At 33.0% G+C, this 21,018-nt stretch overlaps 1 protein-coding gene and 1 pseudogene across 10 annotated transcripts in view; one reads left to right on the forward strand and one right to left on the reverse strand.

The window, feature by feature from the left end:
- LOC118199039 (putative ATP-dependent DNA helicase HFM1) overlaps positions 1–21,018 on the forward strand; it is a 511,790-nt gene that overhangs the window by 374,100 nt on the left and 116,672 nt on the right. For all 10 annotated transcript variants that reach the window (XM_085816885.1, XM_085816888.1, XM_085816889.1 and 7 more), the window contains 3 exons: positions 4,898–4,983; positions 14,141–14,224; positions 14,397–14,554. In XM_085816885.1, coding sequence (XP_085673011.1) covers positions 4,898–4,983; positions 14,141–14,224; positions 14,397–14,554 — 328 coding nt within the window. The remainder of the gene's footprint in view (positions 1–4,897; positions 4,984–14,140; positions 14,225–14,396; positions 14,555–21,018) is intronic.
- Positions 7,805–13,219, reverse strand: LOC146997175 (uncharacterized; annotated as a pseudogene).

Here is a 21,018-nt window from a genome sequence, read left to right on the forward strand (position 1 = left end):
GTGATGAAGCATGGCTTCATCACTTCACCCCCATATCCAAAAGAGCCACGATGGAGTAGAAACACGCTGGATCACCGACAAGGAAGAAGTTTAAGGTCCTCTGCCGGTAAAGTGATGGCAACTGTTTTCTGGGATATGACTGGTGTTATCCTAATCGAGTATTTGGAGTGTGGCTATACCATTAAGGCTGATCATTATTGTGCCACCTTAACGAAATTGCGTAAAGCCATCCTACGCAAACGGCCTGGATAACTGAGCAAAGGCTTCATTCTTCTGCATGACAATGCCATGGCCCCATACAGCTCACCAGACTCAGGAGTTGCTGCAAAGGTTCAAGTGGGAGGTCTGGAATCACCCCCATACAGCCCCGATTTGGCTCCAAGTGACTATTTCATTTTTCTGGCGTTGAAGCGATACTTATCCAGAACACGGTTCACCTCAGACGATGCAGTGAAAACAGCTGCCGAGAAATGGCTCTGATTACTACCAAGACAGGATAAACAAATTGGTCGAACGTTCTGACAAATGCCTAAACAGGTTTGGCGACTATGTAGAAAAGTGAAGGCCAGGTGTGTCTCTTGATTCCCATTTGTATCTTGTTTCTATTGTTAATAAATACTTTTTTGCCATGTAAACTTTTTTCGGATCACCCCTCGTATTGTATAATCTTTAATAACAAAAACTATAAAACTTTACTAAATCTATATTTAAATTTTAAATTATTTTGTACTTGTGTTGAAAACAGAGTTATATAATAAAATTATATTAAAGAACAAATGAAACGTGAATTCTGCTTAGCAAGGCACTTACCTGAGTATAATAATTATACAGTGAAAGAAAGAAATTCGTATTTGCATCAGATGTAAACACGAACTTTATTATAGACACATTAAAATGAACAAAGTAAAGTGCACAAAAGTGTGAGGGTGCGAGACGTGTGGCTGCGTGAAGTTTTGATATGCCCAGAATGTGCTGTGTATGCATTTTATAATCATGTTTTTTCGAACTGCACCATCAGATGATGATTGACATGTAACATTTCAACGCAGCATCTTTAAATAATACACAAATAAACAGATTAATTGTAAAACATTGAAAAGGAGGACACTTCTTGTAGAAGGACAGATCCTACCAAAGGAGGATGATTGGTCACCTTAAAGAATAAAACAATGAAAAGTGAGTAGTGTATAAACACTACTCACTTTTCATTTTTTCATTAATATTGAGCCATTGTCAATTAATATTGAGCCATAAAATGTATAAACAATTTAGGTTTTATTTACAAATGATCAACTGAAAGTGACAGTGTGCTTAAAGCTTGTTTCTATTCCTCCATTTCTATATCTTAACATGAAACTGGTGGAAAGTCATGTGCTGGCCGCATCAAATTATTTTTTAAATACATTTCAGACATAAGAGCCAATGTATTATACAAAAATGAAGCAAATCAGTTGTAAATAAATGTAAGATAGTTACTCAAAATGTATTTAATAGAACTCAGAATTATTTTTATGTTGCATTTTCCTACAATAAATAGGATGCTTAAATCTTTGATATAATAATATTGCATTGATCAGTTGGCATTTGAATGAATAAATTATGAATGCCTGTTTGTTTCAGTAAAAGTTTCCTTTTTTTGTAAATCTTTCTCTAATGAGATGAGTTTGGAAACTTTTTTTCTGTATATAGATAGTTTTTCTCATAAACTTCAAAAATGTCATATTCTTTCTGTAGCAAAAGAAATATGTTTTGTTTCTGTTTCTTCTTCAGCTTGTTTATGAATCACAATTTTTTTCATTTTGAAAGAAACAATGCATTTTTAATTAAATAATCTTCTGTTAACATTTCTTTTTCAAGCACATTTTTGTCTCAGTCAATTCATTATTCTGTTTCGAATGTTCCTAGCCTAGACATGAATTCTTCACATTTATTTATACATATTATGGCTTTTAATATTTTTAGGCATTGTTCTTCCATTTTTAAAATCCTTGTTTCTTCATCAAATGAATCCAAATAGAACTTAATAGATAGTAAAATTTTTCACTGTCCAGTTACTGCTAGAATTCCAAGTATTCACAAACCTGTAAATGAAATCTTTTATTAGAAATTCATACACATATTCTATTAGGGAACTTTCACTATTCACAAGTCGGTTCATAAAATTTTTATGATAGATTATTTTTTTTTAAGTTCTGAATAATTCCTTAATCCATTGGCTGTATCAAAGCACTAGGTTCAGGAGAAGAAGCATAGTTCTGATACAGCTACAAATCAATTTGTCTTTGCTAGAATATGCTCAGCAGTTTATAAATAAATAAAACACCTTGACTATCTTCGGATTTTCCTTTAGTTTTCACATCACTTCACGACTGATGGCAGAAAAATGTTTGTGTACCAGGAAGAAAGAAATCTTTATCCATGCAAGCATTCTTTTGATTTTCATATATCACAGGCAGATGTTTGATGGTGCTTGATCACCAATAAGTTTAATATGTGTGATCCAAGTTGTACTAGTCGAATTTGTCAAGCAAATATTTCATTAGTATCTGCTAAAATTGACATTGAGATGCATTGAAATAACAAACCTAATTTTAATTTCAGGGTAACTGTTAAAAATTTATGTTTTTGCCCTTTAAATGCTGAATAATCTTTCATGTTTATTACTTCCTTGTATGAGGTAAAGGAAGTATTGTAATCGCGAAAAATTTCGGATATCATATTTCAATGAAAATATCCATTTTCACCGCTCTCAAATCCATTTGAATGATTTTTTTGTGTGACATCTCTACATACAGACATCTGTATATATCTTGCATAACTCAAAAACCAAGTACCATAGAACGTTGAAATTTTCTATATGGGACTGCTATAACATTAACTATACACCTTCCTTTTTCGTTGCAATTAGCCAAACCAAGTATATATATGTATGTATATATATTCCAAATATGTTACCTGGGTTGGTGAACTCAGTGTTTTTTTTTTTTTTTATATGTTGGTAAATTGTGCATTTTTTGTTTTAAAAGTGATTGAATTATGTTGTTCTTATAATCCGGTTAAGGTTTTTATGCCTTTAGTTAATCTGCATGCAATACTTGTAGAATTATCAATAGTTTAAAAGTTTAAGTGGAACTAGGTCTAATGAGGCCATTTGTTTACATTGAAACTCTTAACAGAATAAAGTCAGTTTCTGCACAAAGTTCAGTGTTTTATTTATTTATTTATTTATTACGCGAAGAAATAAATTTAAATGAAGTGCAGCAAAAATGTGTATAATTTAATAGGCCATGCAAGGAAGTTGTGTGGCATCCACATCAGATATTTTATTAAATTCTGATGAAAATTTTGAGAGAGTTGATGAATATTTAATCAAAATAGATACTGTCACACTAAAAATCCAAAATGTTATGTAAAATATAATCCAAAATGTTTAAACCAGTGAAGCATTCTACTTAAGATCGATTAATTCAAATAGGCACTTGTAAAAGAGATGAAATTAGTTTAGTTTCCATTTAAAGAGTTGTCAGTCACTCCCAAATTCTATCTGTGCTGTGGTAAATTCCTGTCAAGAATTTTAGAATCTCCCATATGTTCTCTAACTCCTTACCAATTCCCTTTCTAAGAGAAAAGTCTAGTTACAGTGATAAGTTTTTAGAACTGTAAGATGAGGACAATGGTAGGGAGTGTAATCAGCATCTTCTTAAAAGAAAGAAAAAAAAAGAAAAAGCAGTTATATTGTAATCCCATTTTAAAGTAAGCTTTATTTTGAGCAGTAATACTATATGTTCATCATGATGGCTTTGCAAGTCTTTCATTTGCTTAATTTTTAAATGAAAAAGTTTAAAACTGTAAAATATTCTGATTACTTAAACTTCCAATTAATTTATTACCAGATATTAGGGCTTTTACTATAACGTACATACTTCTTCACTCACACATAAACACATATGTGTATTTTTACATTAAAAATGTTTGTAATAGAGTCTTTCCAGTTTTTTGTAATCATTACATTGTATTTCTTAATGGGAATCATTACATTGAGCGATTGCTGCCATTGCAAAGATGCAACTTATCTAAACTTCCACACAGCCTGCAAATAGCAGTTCACATAATGTTGCCATTTGATGTGGTGTAAGATCTTTTATCTTTAACATTGTAACTGTAATTGTTTTAACAACAATTTAAAAGTAATAAAATACTTCATAATAATTTGTATCTTTCTTTTGGTTTTTTAATGTATCAAAGATAATTTGTATGAGATCCTTAAGATGATATTAATAGTAGATATTTTTTAAATTGTATATTATATACCTTGGCGCAGTATAATCATTTGTATGGCATCTAACATCATCTACTTTTTATGGTCATCACATTATGTTTCCAAGTCATTCATCATTCAGAAAATATTTGCCAGTTTCTTGCCAAAATATGATTTTTTATTTATTATCAATGTGACATGGCAAATTAACCAGTTTTAACAGCTTTTTAATGTTCTAGAAGAATTTTAATTGATATAATTTATAATACACGTAATTCATGTGATCTGTGCTACATCTAATAGATAATTTTTATACTTGTTTCATAGTTGTTAATAAAATAATTGGCATTAATAATGTCTTTGGCAGAATCTTTCCAAATACTTTGGGCCATTACTTGCTTTATACTACCATACCATCTATCACCCATGTGATCTAGTAATATTTGAAAATTCACAAGGCAAAATCTTTTATTTGCCTCCCATGCAATCTGGTAAATAGCCTGTTTGCAGAGGGCTGAAATTAAATCTCAAATATGACAGCCAAGCTTATTTCATTCATATGTGTATTTCACTGTATTTATTTATAAACATATAAATAAAATTAATTTTTCTTGTTAAATTTTATTTGAATTTTTATAGGAGTTGCTATGTCCACTTTATTAGTAAATGCTGGTATAACAACATTTGAAAGTTTAAAAAGAACAAATCCTAGAGAAATAGAAATGGTAAGTTTATAATACTCCAAACTATATACTATTTCCTTTACTTTTTAGCTATATAACTAGTTATGAATGCTTATTATCTGTAGTGAAATGCTTTAACTTTTAAGTGGTATGAATGGTTATATCTAGTGCTGACATTTATTGTTGCTTTGTGTTATACAGTGGAATCATGTGTGTTGCTTTGTGTAATACAGTGGAATTAGTTCACTATATCTGATCGAATAACAAAAATGCATTATCTCACTGATTATAAATATTGTTAGCTTCTGAGTACAAAAATAATCTCTGATTTTTTGCCAGTTGAATATATGCAAGAAAATGCTATCCATATTTTTATCCAAAGCATGAAAAGAATCCTTCACTTTTGGTTCTACAGTTTTGTGTGAATAAAACTTTTTAATGATACATATCACAATTTTGGCATCTGCAGGGGAGGAAGTAGCTTTAGGTGCATTGCATTTCTTCAGCATCAGAAGAAACATCTTTGACATTAGCATTTCTGATTTTAATTTCTATCATCACATATTCTCTAAAGCTCACATCACATTCTGAAAATATTAAAATGCCATTTTTTTCCTAACTGTAGTTGGCAAATCCTTGGTCCTCCCTCATCTTTCTCTTTCTTCAATGCACTTTGTTAGACCAGAATACCAAAAACAATTTACCATGATTTATACTGTTAAACAAGTTACCAAAACTTTATTTGCATCAAGAATTAAAATATTATAAACTACTTGACTGCTGTATTTCTCAGAAATGCTTAAAATGAGATAGATGCCTTCTCTGATGACACTTCAAGCTTCTGATCACACTCTGGTCCACAGATTGCAGCACTCAGGTCCAGTTTAAGACCTTCAGAGACCCCTAGGCACTTGAAAATTTTGATGTCCCCAGATATGCTTACACAGGTTTCTCAGTTTGGGTTTAGCTACATTATGCATTCTATGGCAAAACAGGCAATGAGAAATTTTTTGGTACCCCTTTCCTGAATACCTAAGGTTCTTTTTGTGGTGTTCCCTTTCCTTGATGCCCTAAACACTTTTTTATATTGCTTAATGATTCATCCAATCTAGGCAGCACTGAAGATGCATTCTTGAGCATGTTAATCCATTCTAAGTTTTTGACATTTGTGCATGCAGTACGATGTTGGTCAGTTTTTGTTTTGATACTGAGAATTCTAGATATTCCTCAAACAATTTCAGCGTCATCCATGCTCTACAGTTAGCTTTCTGGGAAACAGAATGAGTTTTCATACTTTTTCACACATCTTGGCTTTTGAAATTTTCCAATGATTAAAAGCCTGCAAGGCTCAGTGGCATTCATATTGGCACACACAGGAACTGTAATTTCATGCTTTTAATATTGTTCCCCCTTTTACCAGCTGATCACTAGTCTTAAAATTTAAATGCTTGTTGTGGCTCATCTTGTCGAATAGCTTGGCTTCATCAGCATTAAAAATGTTTTTACTTCCTTGTACGAAGTAAAAAAGTATTGTAATTGTGAAAATATTCAGTTGTCATATTTCAACAAAAATATCCATTTTGACCACTATTGAGTGCAATTTAATGATGTTTTTGTGTGACATCTGTACGTAAGGACAGAATAAAAGACTCCTTTTCCCAAAACGGGCTGCAAAAATGGGCAGATTAAATCTGCAGCTAACCTTGAGAATGAATTAATTAACATTATCTATGATGTGTTTAATGCATGAGGTTTTGCTGATAAGTAATGACTGGTCTAAATTTGGTACTTTTTTGCATAAGACTTCATAGCAGAGGATCTTTGATGATATTAAGATTTTGTGTGAGATGAAGATCAATGAAATCAATGTAAACTGGAGACTGGCGGTTATATGTAGCTGCAGAATCAATGTCATGATGATTAGCTATTAAGCTGCTCAAAGATTTTATATTTAAAGGCAGTTAAAACTTTAACATTATTTGCAGGGAAGTGTTTTTGACAGTTTCTGAAGATTGTGTTGAAATTGATATTGTTGAATTTAAGGTGACGGAAATTAATTTTACAATAAATTTTGTACCTCCCACACAGTATAGTGGTTAAGCAAGCCTGACTTCAATAGCAAAGGGCTCGGGTTCCAATCCCGGAGAAGTCATGGATGTAAAATTGTCTATCCCTTCATAGGAGGTAATGGTGACCACCTATTAGGTGCCACTTCTGGCCTTAATAGTGGCCAATACTATTATATGCAAGTGCCTGCCATTAGGGGGCGGAAGTAAATTTTGTTGGATTTGTCTCTACTAGATAATTTGTACTTGCAGAAATCTGGAATTAAGTCTTTAAGAATACTTATCCATTGTATTGAAATTTTATGTGAGCTTCCAGTTTAAGCAAGAAATTATGAGTGCAAGTATGTAACCATGTGAATTAATTTTTGGTAAAATAAGCAGAATCAAAGAAACTACTTATAAAAGGGAATAATCTTGCAAAATCTGCAGTAGGGAGAACTCTTTTATTATGTTTATCACCAACTCTTTTTCCTCAAAGTGTTTTACAGAGATTAAGATTGCTGTAAGTAAAAGTGTCTGCATTTTTAATTGGTTTCTTATATGTTTCAGATTCATATGGGTAAAGTGTTCTAAATTGCAACATGTAAACTGATTCAGTAGCAGTCTAATTTTTAAATTGGGAACAATGTCTAAAATTTTTTGGTTAATATTATTGAAATCATGTTGTTGAAAGTCTTCTAGAATTGCAGTGTTAATGTCAGTTGTTACTACAACTAGTTTGAGAGTGACAGTTTAATGTAGAATTTTTTTAATTTATAATTTTATTCCCCCCAGAAATTAAGGAACCATTACAAAAATGTCAGTAATGTTTAAATTCACAGTTCATATGCATGACAGTAAGGAAGTTTAAGAAAATATATGCAAAAAAACAATAGCTACCACTTTTACTCGTATTTTATAGAAATGAATACTTATGTAGGAGTTGGAGAAAAAATGGAAAAATTGTAAATTTTGTTCATGAGTGTTGATCTTCAGTTGTTATTAGAGTTTTGTGCACAATATCCAGGAGAGTCCTTTCAGTGCCCAGGAGAAGTGGTTTGCCCGATTCATTAAAGTGGTGGCAATCGCTCAGACTTCTTCAACATCAGTAGGCCAGCCAGAGCATTCTGCGTTTTGAATGTCATAATTCTTATTTTTGAACTTTTGTTACTGTAGTGGTTCCATGGTGATGCAAGACACAAGTATAAAATATATAAACTTTATTTAATACAATAATAATGACATTCCGATGAGAAGGGAAATTCTCGCTTCATGCACACCGCTCTCTCCTCAACCTCCGCCGCTCGAGGCGGGCATGCGCAGAACTCACAAAATTTCGTATGGTGTTTCTATGGCAACACCACAGAGTATCCCCCCAGTGAAGGAGACCAAACGATACACAATATATATATATATATATATACAGAATTTATATTATACAATGATAAATGTGAAGGTAAAAGGTACAATATAAAACACATAATAAATTAAACTGCATAATGAAATATTGAATAAATAACAATATATATAAGTTATATATAGTAGGTGGTAGACAGGTGTTGATGGAATTTGACATATCCGGATTTTGTGACAGTTTTAGGAGCATTTGACATGGTAGGTTTCAAGATGTCTGTCTTATTGGAAGGTTTAGTGTTAGGGACAAAGGTTTTATCACTAATGAAAAATGCAGGTTTGAGTCGATCAATTGAAACAGTTTGATTTTTACCATGCACGAAGATGATAAAGATTTTATCATATTGCTCAATGACTGGATGAGGACCTGAGTATGGTTGTTGAAGAGGAGGCTTGACTGAGTCAATTCTCAAATAAACGTGAGAGCACGATTTTAAAGATGGATGAATGTGGATAGGCTCTGAACAGTATTTTGATATTGCGATGGGAATCAGAGATTGCATGATAGATCGTAAACTATTTACATATGTTGGTGTCGGGGATGGTGGAGAAAGCTGATCTGAGCACAAAATATATCAGAACAAGTTGCTTGGATGTCGTCTTTAACGAAAGATCTAATACCCAAAAGTATAAGAGGTAACGATTCTGTCCAGCAAGGATTCGCTTGCAATTTTATGCTGTTTTTCAAGTGGCGATGGAAACGTTCAATGATTCCATTTGATTGAGGTCTATAGGCAGTGGTACGAATACGATGAGTGCCCAGCAGGTTCATGAACTCCCTGAAAAGATGCAATTCAAAGTTCCCACCCTGGTCAGTAGTGATAGTGGAAGGGCATCCAAAATAAGCTATCCATCCACTAATTAAAGCTTTACAAGTTGTCTCAGCCGACATATCAGATGTGGGAATTACTTCCAGCCATCGCATGAAGCGATCGATTATGGTCAAGCAATACTGATAACTTTCAGAAATTGGTAATTGGCTAGTAAAATCTATGTGCATATGAGAAAATCTGGCATCAGGAAGTAAAAATGTCGAAATGGGCGATTTCATATGCTTGTGTATCTTGGAACGTTGACATTTCTCACAAGCGTCCACAGAGTTTTTGATAAAAGTGTGCATGTTAGGCCAAACGTAATGTCTGCGTATCAATGTTGAAGTGTATCAATGTTGAAGTGGCAGATATACCTGGATGCGAAAGGTTGTGTATACTTTGGAAGATGATATGTCTAAATGAAAAGACGAGGGACATTGCATAATGAAGTTGTTAGTTGTAGTCACAATAGAGATAAATATCTTCAAGCAGAAAATGCTGTTTGAAGAGCTTCAAAGAAGAAGATTTAGAAGTTAGTAATTGTTGTAATTCATGGTTGTGACTTGTGCTGAGGCTAACTGTTTGAAATCCAGAATAGGTGAGCAAGAAACAGAATCTACTTCTATTCAGGAGAATGTGTCAGCAATAACATTTTCCCTACCTTTAACATATTGTATATCAGAGGAAAATTGAGAGATATAGTCAAGGTGTCTCAGTTGTCAAGGAGAGTTCTTTTCTGCTTTTTGTCTGAAAGCGAATGTTAGTGATTTTTGGTTGGTAAATATGATGAAGTTGCGACCTTCTAACATGTGCCGAAATTTCCTGATAGACTCATATATTGCCAGAAGTTCATGGTCATATGTAGACCATTTCCATTGACTGTTATTCAATTTTAAAGAAAGGAATGCTATTGGCTCCCATTGACCATTTTGGAGTTGCATGAAAGAGCTGCCAATAGCAACATCAGATGCATCGGTCCAAAGACTGAGTTGAGCACCAGGAATTGGATGTCTTAAGAGGGTAGCTTTTGTAAGAGCTTCTTTAGCTGCTAAAAATGCCTTTTCGCCATCCTCAGACTACGGGAGAAGATTTTCAGTCTTCGTAGTCGGACGGAATGATTTCTTTTTGTTAGAATGACCTTCGAGAAGCTTAATTAAAGGTGACAAAATGTGCGCTGCATGTGGCACAAATCTGCGATAAAAATTGAATAGGCCAAGAAATCTGCAAAGCTATGTTAAGTTTGTTGGTCTAGGAAATTTAGAAATGGGATCAACTCGATTTGGACTGGGAGAAATACCTTCTTTAGAGACTTTATATCCTAAGAAATCTAAGGTAAGAACTCCAGATGTACACTTTGAGAGTTTGATTGCTAAACCATAATGATCTAATCTTTGAAAGAGAGCTCATAGATTGTTAATATGCTCTTTGTGACTTTTTGAGGCAATCAAAATATCATCAATAAATGCATATACACCAGTTAAACCTCTTGTCACTTCGTTGATAAACCTTTGAAAAGTTCTTGATGCATTGCACAAACCAAATTGCATCTGAATACTCTCGAAAAGTCCAAATGGTGTGCAGATAGCAATTTTATGGTTATCCGTGGGAGCAATCAGAATTTGATGAAATGCTTTGACTAAATCTACATGGGAGAACATGTTGCACCCATGGAGTTCACTTGTGAAATCAACAATACTAGGGATTGGATATTTGTCCTTTTTAGTCTGAGCATAAAGGGCTCTAAAATCACCGACAGGACACCAATCATTTATACCTTTTTTTAAGGACCACATGCAATGGTGAAGCGTAATTGCTGTTGGATGGGCGAATGTGGCCTAAATCTAACAGACGTTGAAATTCCATTTTTGCAATTTTCAAACGATCGGGTGCAAGCCAGCGTGGTTTGGCAAAAGAGGGCCAAAAGTTTCAGTATGATGCTGAACTGAATGTTTGACAATTTGGTTTACACAAGAAGCTTGAACAATACGAGGAAATTCATTTAACAACTTAGCATAATAATTATTACAAATTACAGATTTCACTGAATATATACTAGCAACATGTTAAATACCATAAGAATTTTTAATTTGGTGTAATTATCGTTTAAGCGACGATTTCTAAGATCTGGTTGTAGGTTAAAATAATGTAAAAAAATCTGCACCAATTATAGCAGTTTGAACATTGTATACATAAAAAGGATAAACAAACTGTTTTCTTAAACCTAAATCTTAAGATAATAACTTTTGTTTATATACATTTATCTTAGTACCATTTGCAGCCAGAGAAGTTTGAATAGGAGTAGTCATTTTAACAGATCTTGAGGCTGGAATTAAGAAACAATCAGTACCTGTATCAATTAAAAAATTAATATTGGTCTTGCAATAACGAACAAATAGGCGACGAGAACTAAAAGGTGAGGTGTATGTCGCTGCTACTCCTTGCCCTGGAAATTTCCCTGAAAGTTGCAAGGGGAGTGCACCTTCTTGCTCTAGAAGCAAATTTTTAGTGGTACCAACATGGATCACTTTTTTTCAGAGGATTTCTCACGATTTGTTGCATGACGAAAATTACGATTACGAGAATGACTTCTTGAACGTCATAGAAATGCAACTTCCTTGCGAAGCAATTTTATCTCTTTAAGCAGTTCAGAGTTCAGTGTAACACTAGATGATGCACAAGAATCAGAAACTACGCTTACCTGAGCAGATGGCACTTCCATTATTTTATCCGTTATTTCAGCTGCCTTTTGTGTGGTTAAAGGGGTGATTGATGCTAAAATAGATTGCACATTTGTAGGTAGTTGCTGCAGAAATAATTTCAAAACAAATGTATCCATCACATTAGGATTTTCTACACGCTGCTGCATAACGCGTAAGAGTTCAGATGGCTTTCGATCCCCTAGTTGCTCACTGGCAAGTAAGCGATGTATTTCCTGCGATTTACTTTCACCACAGTGAGAAATGACTTCATTCTTCAGTTGCCCATATGGATCTGTATTGTCAGGAGAAATGATGATATCGCTCATGGTCATAGCGATGTCGGGAGGTAAATGCGCCACACAGTGGTTATACATGGTTCTGGATTCTGTTATAGCCTTTGGAACCACTAATTCAAAAGTAGATTCCACCATCGTGAACCATAGAGACGGATCAGAAGGAATGAAAGGAGGTATTTTCACTACTGATATTTCATCCATTTTTGATGATGTTTTTGTTTAGTTCCATTTTCGTATTTTGTCCAAATTTCAAGAAATGATCAAAAGATGTGCGTTGTCCAACGTTGGTCACCAATGTAGTGGTTCCAAGGTAAGGCAAGACATAAGTATAAAATATATAAACTTTATTTAACACAATAATAATGACATTCCGATGAGAAGGGAAATTCCCACTTCATGCACACCACTCTCTCCTCACTCTCCGCCGCTCATTCGAGGCGTGCATGCGCAGAACACTCTAAACTTTGTACGGTGTTTCCATGGCAACACGACAGTACCAAATCTTCATAGTGTCATGCGATATAACATTAGTACCTAAAGCTGTACACATGGTTTGGTGACATTCTGTAGCTGACCTTGGCAACAGAACTGGAAGTAAATGACGATTCTAATCTGGTAGCATGATAGTTCCATTTCAGACACCTTGTAATTAATGATAATGATATTTCTTTACAAATTTCACAACACAGTGTTCTAAAGCAAGTCTCTTTCTTTCAAATGCCCAAAAATCGTTTGACAAAATATGATTAAATATGGTAACATGAATGAACTGTTTACACAGACGATATCTGCGGTGGCAGGAAACTTTCGTTAAAATCCAATATGTTCATTATATGTGTATTGCATAATAAACAATATATGTATATTTGTATGTATAAGGACTTTTTGTATACTGTCACCAAAATAAATTATTAAAAGAGCTTATTAAAATCTGTATTGTACTTCAATTCTTCTAACAATCTGTTCATAATTAGTCTTACAACATTTGAATAATTGCTGATAGTGATGTGTGCAGCATAAGAAAATGTATAAATCATATTAAAAATAAAATGGAACAGTTTATTTTAATTCAAAGTATTCATTCCATTAGTTTTCTTAAGCATGTGAATTGAACATTGAGTTTGCAAACTTATTTGGTTGTTTGATCATTTCAGTTGAATTCTGTAGAAAATTTAGTTATAAAGAAGTACACTTCAAGAACGCAAGTAAAGAAGTATACTTGTATATAACTAGATTAATATTTTTAACATAAATTTCACATGAATATACAAAATTGAAACATAATGAAAGCTTTGACTTTCATTTCATGCAGAACTGTACTTAAAACATTTTTAAATATATGCAGTTATGAAGGTAACAAATGCAGAAATTAATGAAAAGAATAAAAGAGAAGATAAATTTGTTTATTTGCCCAATAGGAATATTTAAAATAATAGTTGTACAGTTTATTGCATTAATTATTATATAACTATTATTGCATATTATTCCTTTAAATAGTGGTTTTAAAAAATAAGATGTGATGCAAAAGGAATCAAACAAATAAAATGCACCATACCTACTCATGTTGTTCCCCTCCCCTCCCTCTCTTTTTTTTGGGGGAAGGCTAATTTTATTGTAAAAAATTAAAAGGGGAAATTTACGTCAATAATTTCCAAACAACACATTCACAGTAAGATCAAATTGAGATTATTTGTGAATAAATTACCAGTAGCTGTGGCAATTCCACAAATAATAATGTTCACTTCCATTACAGGAAACTTTCTGTTAATAAAGTGATATAGGACTACATGACAGTCCATCCTTCTCGTTTGTTTATACATACTGATGTATAAAAGAAACATAAATGAAATAAGTTACAGTTAGTATTAAATTAATAAACTAAATAAAGAAACAAAAGTAAAATTTGTACTGATTCATAGTTTCTTTCTTCATAGATTCTGAATCGGAACCCACCATTTGGCTCAGTTTTAATAGATGGTGCCAAGCAATTGCCACAATATGGCATTGAAGTTGAGCAGGTATTTACCTATTATTCTGTGTGACTAATATTATGGTCCTAACATCAGTTAGTAAATATTCGGGAGAAAAAAAAAATTTACACAGAATTTATAATGATTAAACATTTAAAATATTATATATTACTTTAGAGGATATAGAAGAAAATCTAATTTTATTTTATTTTCATTCCAGACTTTTACCATTCAAAATGCAGTTGTTACTGTATGTATTACAGTTATGCTTGCAAATGTTGAAGATCTACAGAAAAGAAAAAAATTTATGGCGAACACTGGCTTCTATATAATTATTGGTGATGCAGATAATAATGTTCTTCTAAATAAAAAAATAATGTAAGCATATTTAAGTGTTCTGAAAACTATCAAAATGATAAATGTGTATTTAAGTATTAAATTTATATATATGAATGGGCATAGGAATGTCATTCAGCATGTCTGGCAGAAACTCTTGCAAGAATGCAAGGTAAATACCACTGTCAAGTCTTTATGGGAGAATGTATGGACCAAGCACAGTCATCGACAGTGCCAGCCCACATATTGAGGATAAATTTGCACTGTGAGGCATACGTATATGTATCATGTGGGTTTTCATCCGCCCAAGTATGCAAGTTGCGAACATTCATCTTACCTCTAATGAGAACATAGCCTCATTAGTGAAGAAAACTAACACTTGCTGTAAAGTTTCAGTCTGCAGCATTTTGTCGCAAAAACACCATGCAAATTCCATGCGTTTGCTGTAGTATTCCGATTCCAGTGCCTGGATGCATTGTAAATAAAAAGGATGCTGTCCTTCATCATGTAAAATGCATCAGATAGTAGGTAGGATGGGGGATATAAGTGTATCTGGGGGTACAACTCATATACGTGTTAAGGGATTACATTCCAGTTCTTGGAGAATGCTTTCTTCTGAAAAAACTGTCCGAGTTCTTCATTGGTGACCAGCATCCTGCTTATGCACATTGAACAAGCCATTTCGCTCAGTCATCTATGCTGAGTGTCAAATAATGAGTGGCAAATCACCTTTCTATCAGGATATTTCTCATGATACATTTGCACGGCTTCACGTCTATTGCAGTTGGCCATGTCATAAATCAAATACATGTCAGCCATTTTGTAGTACATGTAACTAGCTATGTTGCTACCTACATGTACACAGCTTGAATATATATATATATATATAATTTTAAATATGTTTTATTTACTTACAAAATATGTAGTGAAATACAAATATATACAGTCAAAAGTCTTTAATCCGGACACATCGGGACTTCGGCGATTCCAGATTATCGATTTTTCCGGATTATAGATCATCAGTTTAAATCTGGTAAGATGGCATGCAGAAATAATAAAATTAAAAATATGAAACCATAATTTATAAAATAATGAGCAATTATGATCTAAAGGGTATCAAAATTTACAAAAAAAAAAAGCTTAATATTTATTTGTTTACTTTATTAAACATTTCTTTCAATGCGCACATGCGTAAAGCATACATTTCGCATAGCCGAAATTAGAAAATTGCAACCAGAAAACTATTTGATTTGTATTCGTGATATTTATAATGACGAGGAATTTGATTTAAATCATATCAAAGACGGAGTACATCGAGAGGAAATACTACATTTAGTAAAGAATTATAAGCTGAATAAAATAAAAACATCTGCCCTGAAGATATTGATAGTGCTGACAGATCAACTTCCAGTTCATTGCGCGCGAGGATGTTCCCCCTCCCCCCTGTGCAGAGCAGCGTGAAATTGATAAACAGATTTCGGAACGGTTAGATAAACAAAGGATATGCCTTATTATCCATTTTTTGCAGCAATTAAACTTTTTGTTTCATGGACATCGAAACATACTTTTGTTTTGTAGATCCTTTGCGAGCTCCAGCATCAGAAATTCTATTTGACATAATCGAAAGTTCAAGCTTACTTTTATAAAATTGCTCTTACAGTCTGCAAAAAATAATAAGCCGGATCCAATTCGAAGATTAAGGAATAACGCAATCATTAACATTAACTGAAATAGATAATTAGATAATTTTAGTTTATACCAACCGTTATACATTAAACGCGCACGCGAAAACGTATTCTGCGCTTGCGCACACCCGTATGTGCAGTCGCAAAGGTCTTACGCGCATGCGTAAACGCCTATGCGCATGCGCAGAAAGTTTTTAGCTTTGAGGTCTGGATTATAGATCATTCCGGATTATGGGTGTCTGAATTAATGACTTTTGACTGTATTACTATTATTATTAGAAAAAGTTTTTCATGTGTTTTCTACAAGGAACAGAAATTGAAGCACTACCTGTTAATAGTGGTGATAAAGGCAAAGCATATTTTGCTTTCCTTAAATAAAGCTAAGACTAAACTAAATAAAATTCATGCTTTATTCCGTAAATAAAAGAGCTAACACTGTAGCCTTTACATTTAAAATCATTTGATTGAAAGCAAACTAGCATAATGCTAACTGATAATCACACAAGAGAACAAGAACAAGCTTCGCCGATACCGGCGTACATATATATTATACTCGGCCACCCGCTGATCTTGACGTCATCAGCCAATCAGCGGCAACCACGTTAGCTTACCTCCAATCAAAATTTGCATGTGGAAAAACTAAAGCCAAAAATGTGCAGTCGTAAAGGTCTTACACGCACACGTAAACGCCTATGCGCATGCACAGAAAGTTTTTAGCTTTGAGGTCCGGATTATGGGTGTCCGAATTAACGACTTTTGACTGTATTACTATTATTATTTGAAAAAGTTTTTCATGTGTTTTCTACAAGGAACAGAAATTGAAGCAGAAGTTCAATTTGCTTGAAAAAAATTTTTAGTCAGTATCCTAATTAGCATTTTAAATCAGTATATAATTTTTTTTTTTTTTTTTCTCTTTTGTGTCTCACAAATTTACACATTCTAAGCAGAGAATACACATATGCTTAGAAAAGTTAATTTCCTAGTTTAATGTAATAAATTCATGGCAGTTAAATATGCAGCTAATTAGTGTGATAATTACCAGACTGTTGTAAAAATTGCCATTATAAAATAATTTACAGAATTTTAAATTTTAGTTTAAAATTATGTTACAGCATCAAAAATAAAAATGAAAGGAAAAAGTTGCAATATATTCAAAAATTAGATGTACGCTAACATTATTTATCTGCTGAGTTGCTTTCACAATTAAAACATTTGTTATAATAGTAGCTGTTAAGCATTTTTGTTATAAGAGTTTATAAACCACCATAGATTCTTTTCTCCAATCTTTCTATCTATTCATCCTTTTCCTGTTGCCATTTAGTTGTAACATTATCATTCATGTACTTTTTCATACTCATTATGCAATCTGCCATGAATTTCTATAACATTTTGCACTTTTTGAAAACAATCTGATAAAGGTAATCCAGGAAGAGCATTCATTCCATTACACATCCTTGCAGGCATGCTAACCAAGCAATTAAATGAAAAATGATTAGGACAGATGGCACAACGTAATATCTAACTTACGTATACATTAAAATGTTTTTTGTATTCCTGTTTTTATTTCCAAGCTTTTCAGAATGTAGTTAAAAAAACAATGTATCTACTGATCATTCATATGTTATTTGATATCACCAAATCAATAAATACCATTTTTCCAGTGTTACATGTGATTAAGTAAATATCATCTTTTATGTAATCCTAAAGAATATGTTTGATAATTTATAAACAATACTATCATAAAAATGAAACAGAAATTGATAGTAGCTCCTCAATAGCTTAACTTAAAACTGTATTTCTCAGCAATCATCAAACACATTATAAGTTATGTTCATATTTATAATAGCCGTGTCATTTTGCATTTTGTTTTTCCAACTTGCAGGTAACTCGAATGGAATTAAACAATTGGATTTTATAAACTGGGAATTTTCTAAGGTTCAAAACATTTTTAATATATTGTTATTAGATGCATGTACAACTAAGATCTGGAATTTTCTAGGTACTCCAGCTCCTGCATTATTTTAAGCAGGTTTTGAGAATGCTTTTCTTTCATAAATATTGATCCTATTTTCAGTCATGTTCTTTAAACAAGAAGAATAATTTTTCGAGAGCAGTTTTAACACTGTGTTTAGATGGTTTTATAAAAATAAAATCAGTATTCTTGTTTATTAAAAATAAAATCAGTATTCTTGTTTATTTCCAGAGTTTAAAGCTCTGAACAATTTATTATACTTTACTGGGCTATAAACAAAAATCATATACTTTGTAAAGTTGCGTGCCTCCAACCTGCACGCAAAAAAGTGGTGACTGCTGAAACTGGAAATTAGACAGAGTCTTGAGAAGGGTTTAAGTCCCTTTTTATTCAACTTTAGAAATTACAATTGCGTGCTCTTGACGCTCACAAACTACGCCGACCCGGCAGTAAAATAAAAATAAGAAACTAAAAAGGAGATACTAACAGGTAACTAACTACGAGGCTCTCTAAACGTAACTAACCTCACCGTGTTCTAAAGTACCGCTGATAATTCAGCAAACTCTGAAGATTACGTTGAAAGATTAACAATTTGCCGAGGCAAGCACACAGGCTGAAACGCGTGGTTCTTCAATTTCTGACTAACTACCTCCGCGCTCGTGAAGTAAGAAAAGCACACTTCGAACTCGTTTCCTTTCTATTTAACTCAGAATACTTCCGCTGATAATTTGAATCCTTGCGCGTTCTACTAAAAATTTACATACTCTGGCATTGGCAGTTCCAGGGGAAAGTAAGGCTTGACAGGAAAGATAGTTTAAATTTAAAATAAATGTTAGTTAAAATAAATATAAACCCTACAACTTTTAACTTTAAAACATTTAAAAAGCAAATTTACAAACTTAAGTCATTTTTCCATGTATCTGACTATTTTATTTCAATGCATACAGTAATGAAACAAAAGTTGTTCATTAGGGGATTAACCTCCTGAACAGCCTTCTGAATCTGTTTAGGAAGAGCGGTATTTAAACAATATTTATTTGTTCGATTTGTATAATTACTTACTTCAGTCTGTTTTCATATACTTCTATTTATTAGGATGGCAGTTAGATTGTTAAACAAAATAAAATATTTTAAATAACAAGCTAATATAAATCAAATGAGGGCAAATATCTTGACCTAGAAAACAATGTCAGTCTCCGAAAGTTGATAAGTCTATCCTGGATAAAATGATCTTCAGTATTAAATTTGCATTTGTCCCTTATGCATATTTATTAAATACATTTCTGTGAATTTAGTATACAAAGATATAAAACATTTAACTTGCTAAACCATAATCAGTCTTCTACAAATGGATATCCATATTCTCTGGAGCATCCACACAAAAAGTTAAAATTTAGTTTTATAGAATACTCCCATTCAGAGTGTCTGAAATTGTTTCTGTAAAATTTTATTCCTAATTCGAAGAAACTTTGTAACTGTCTAAATTGTGATCCTTGTTTAGGATCACTATTTGAGGGAAAAAAAAGCATGTAATCATTTTCTTTTTAAAGCCTTATATAAAAAAGTGTATTTGCAACTGATATTCTTTTAATTCATTTCAGTGGAAGTTCCATATAAAATGAATTCCAGCTACTAAAATTCATTACTACTTTTCAGGCCTGCATAGATTAATTTTCAGTTTCTGTCATCATGTGTTATTTGCTTTGGGAATTTGACTTTTTGCTACATGTTCTGGGACAAGCAAATAAAGGAAAACTGTTAAAAAGTAATAGCAAATAAAAAATTTTATTCCTCTTTTTAGATTTTTCTACAATATTTTGATTCACTACTGTATGCTATTGTGTGCCTACAGGTGTAAGTTTTTATAAAGATAAAATTTTTTGTATTGAGTTTTTCATTTGGATGATCATCCATGAATCTTAAAAATATAATAAGAATGTAATTTAGCCTTTGCTTTTTGATTTTGTTGCATCGTTTTCCAACCAAGAAAGGAGCGCTGACTTTGCTTGCAATCACTCGGCAGACTCATTGTTATGCCCGTCCTACAAAGAAGCTCTCCAAACTCTCCTGAGGACCGCAGACAAGACAACGGACATTCTATTCGACAGAGCTATACAACATTAAAATTCCTGCAATGTAATTTGCAGCGCTCATCAGTTGCTAACAGCCACATGATTCACAAACAGTGGGAATTGGGGGCTGATATTGGGCTGTACCAGGAACCTTATTTCGTGTCCAGTTATCATTTAATAGGCACTACTTCGCATAACAAGACATACCTGTCGAATAACAGACTAGCAGCCATTGTGTACAATGGTTCACTACCACCAATGCTCTGGCAAAGCACCGAGCGTACGGTATCTATAGTCTTGGACACAGCTGAAGGTAGACTCCTAATTATGTCAGCTTTTTTCCCACCTAGCCAAGATATCGACACTCTGCTCGAGCTAGATTACCTGAGTACTACCACCTTTTATTACTATCTGCTCCGGTAATTGACTTTATTGCATTACATCAGCTAGTGATCCTTAATATCTCGGACTCACCACCAACTTATGACATTATTAGAACTAAGGGATTGCCACACCTAACCCTCGCTTCGAGTAACATTGCATTTGAAATTAATTATTGTGCTGTGCAGGACTTCATAACACTCAGTGACTGCAATGCCATAATGTTTAGTTTTGGTATTACACTCAGTGTGTTCACGAAGCGACGTTTTAAAACAGCGTATGGAGGATTCGAAAAATTCAAGATTAGCTTTTACCCATATATTGGTCCTCTGATCGATGATCTCCAAGCATGTAATTCTATAACAGATTTGGACAAAGCCTATAAACAATTGATAG

The sequence above is a fragment of the Stegodyphus dumicola genome, chromosome 5 (assembly GCF_044657685.1).
Source record: "Stegodyphus dumicola isolate Sdum_Otavi_A_Nest chromosome 5, ASM4465768v1".
Lineage (NCBI taxonomy): Eukaryota > Metazoa > Arthropoda > Arachnida > Araneae > Eresidae > Stegodyphus > Stegodyphus dumicola.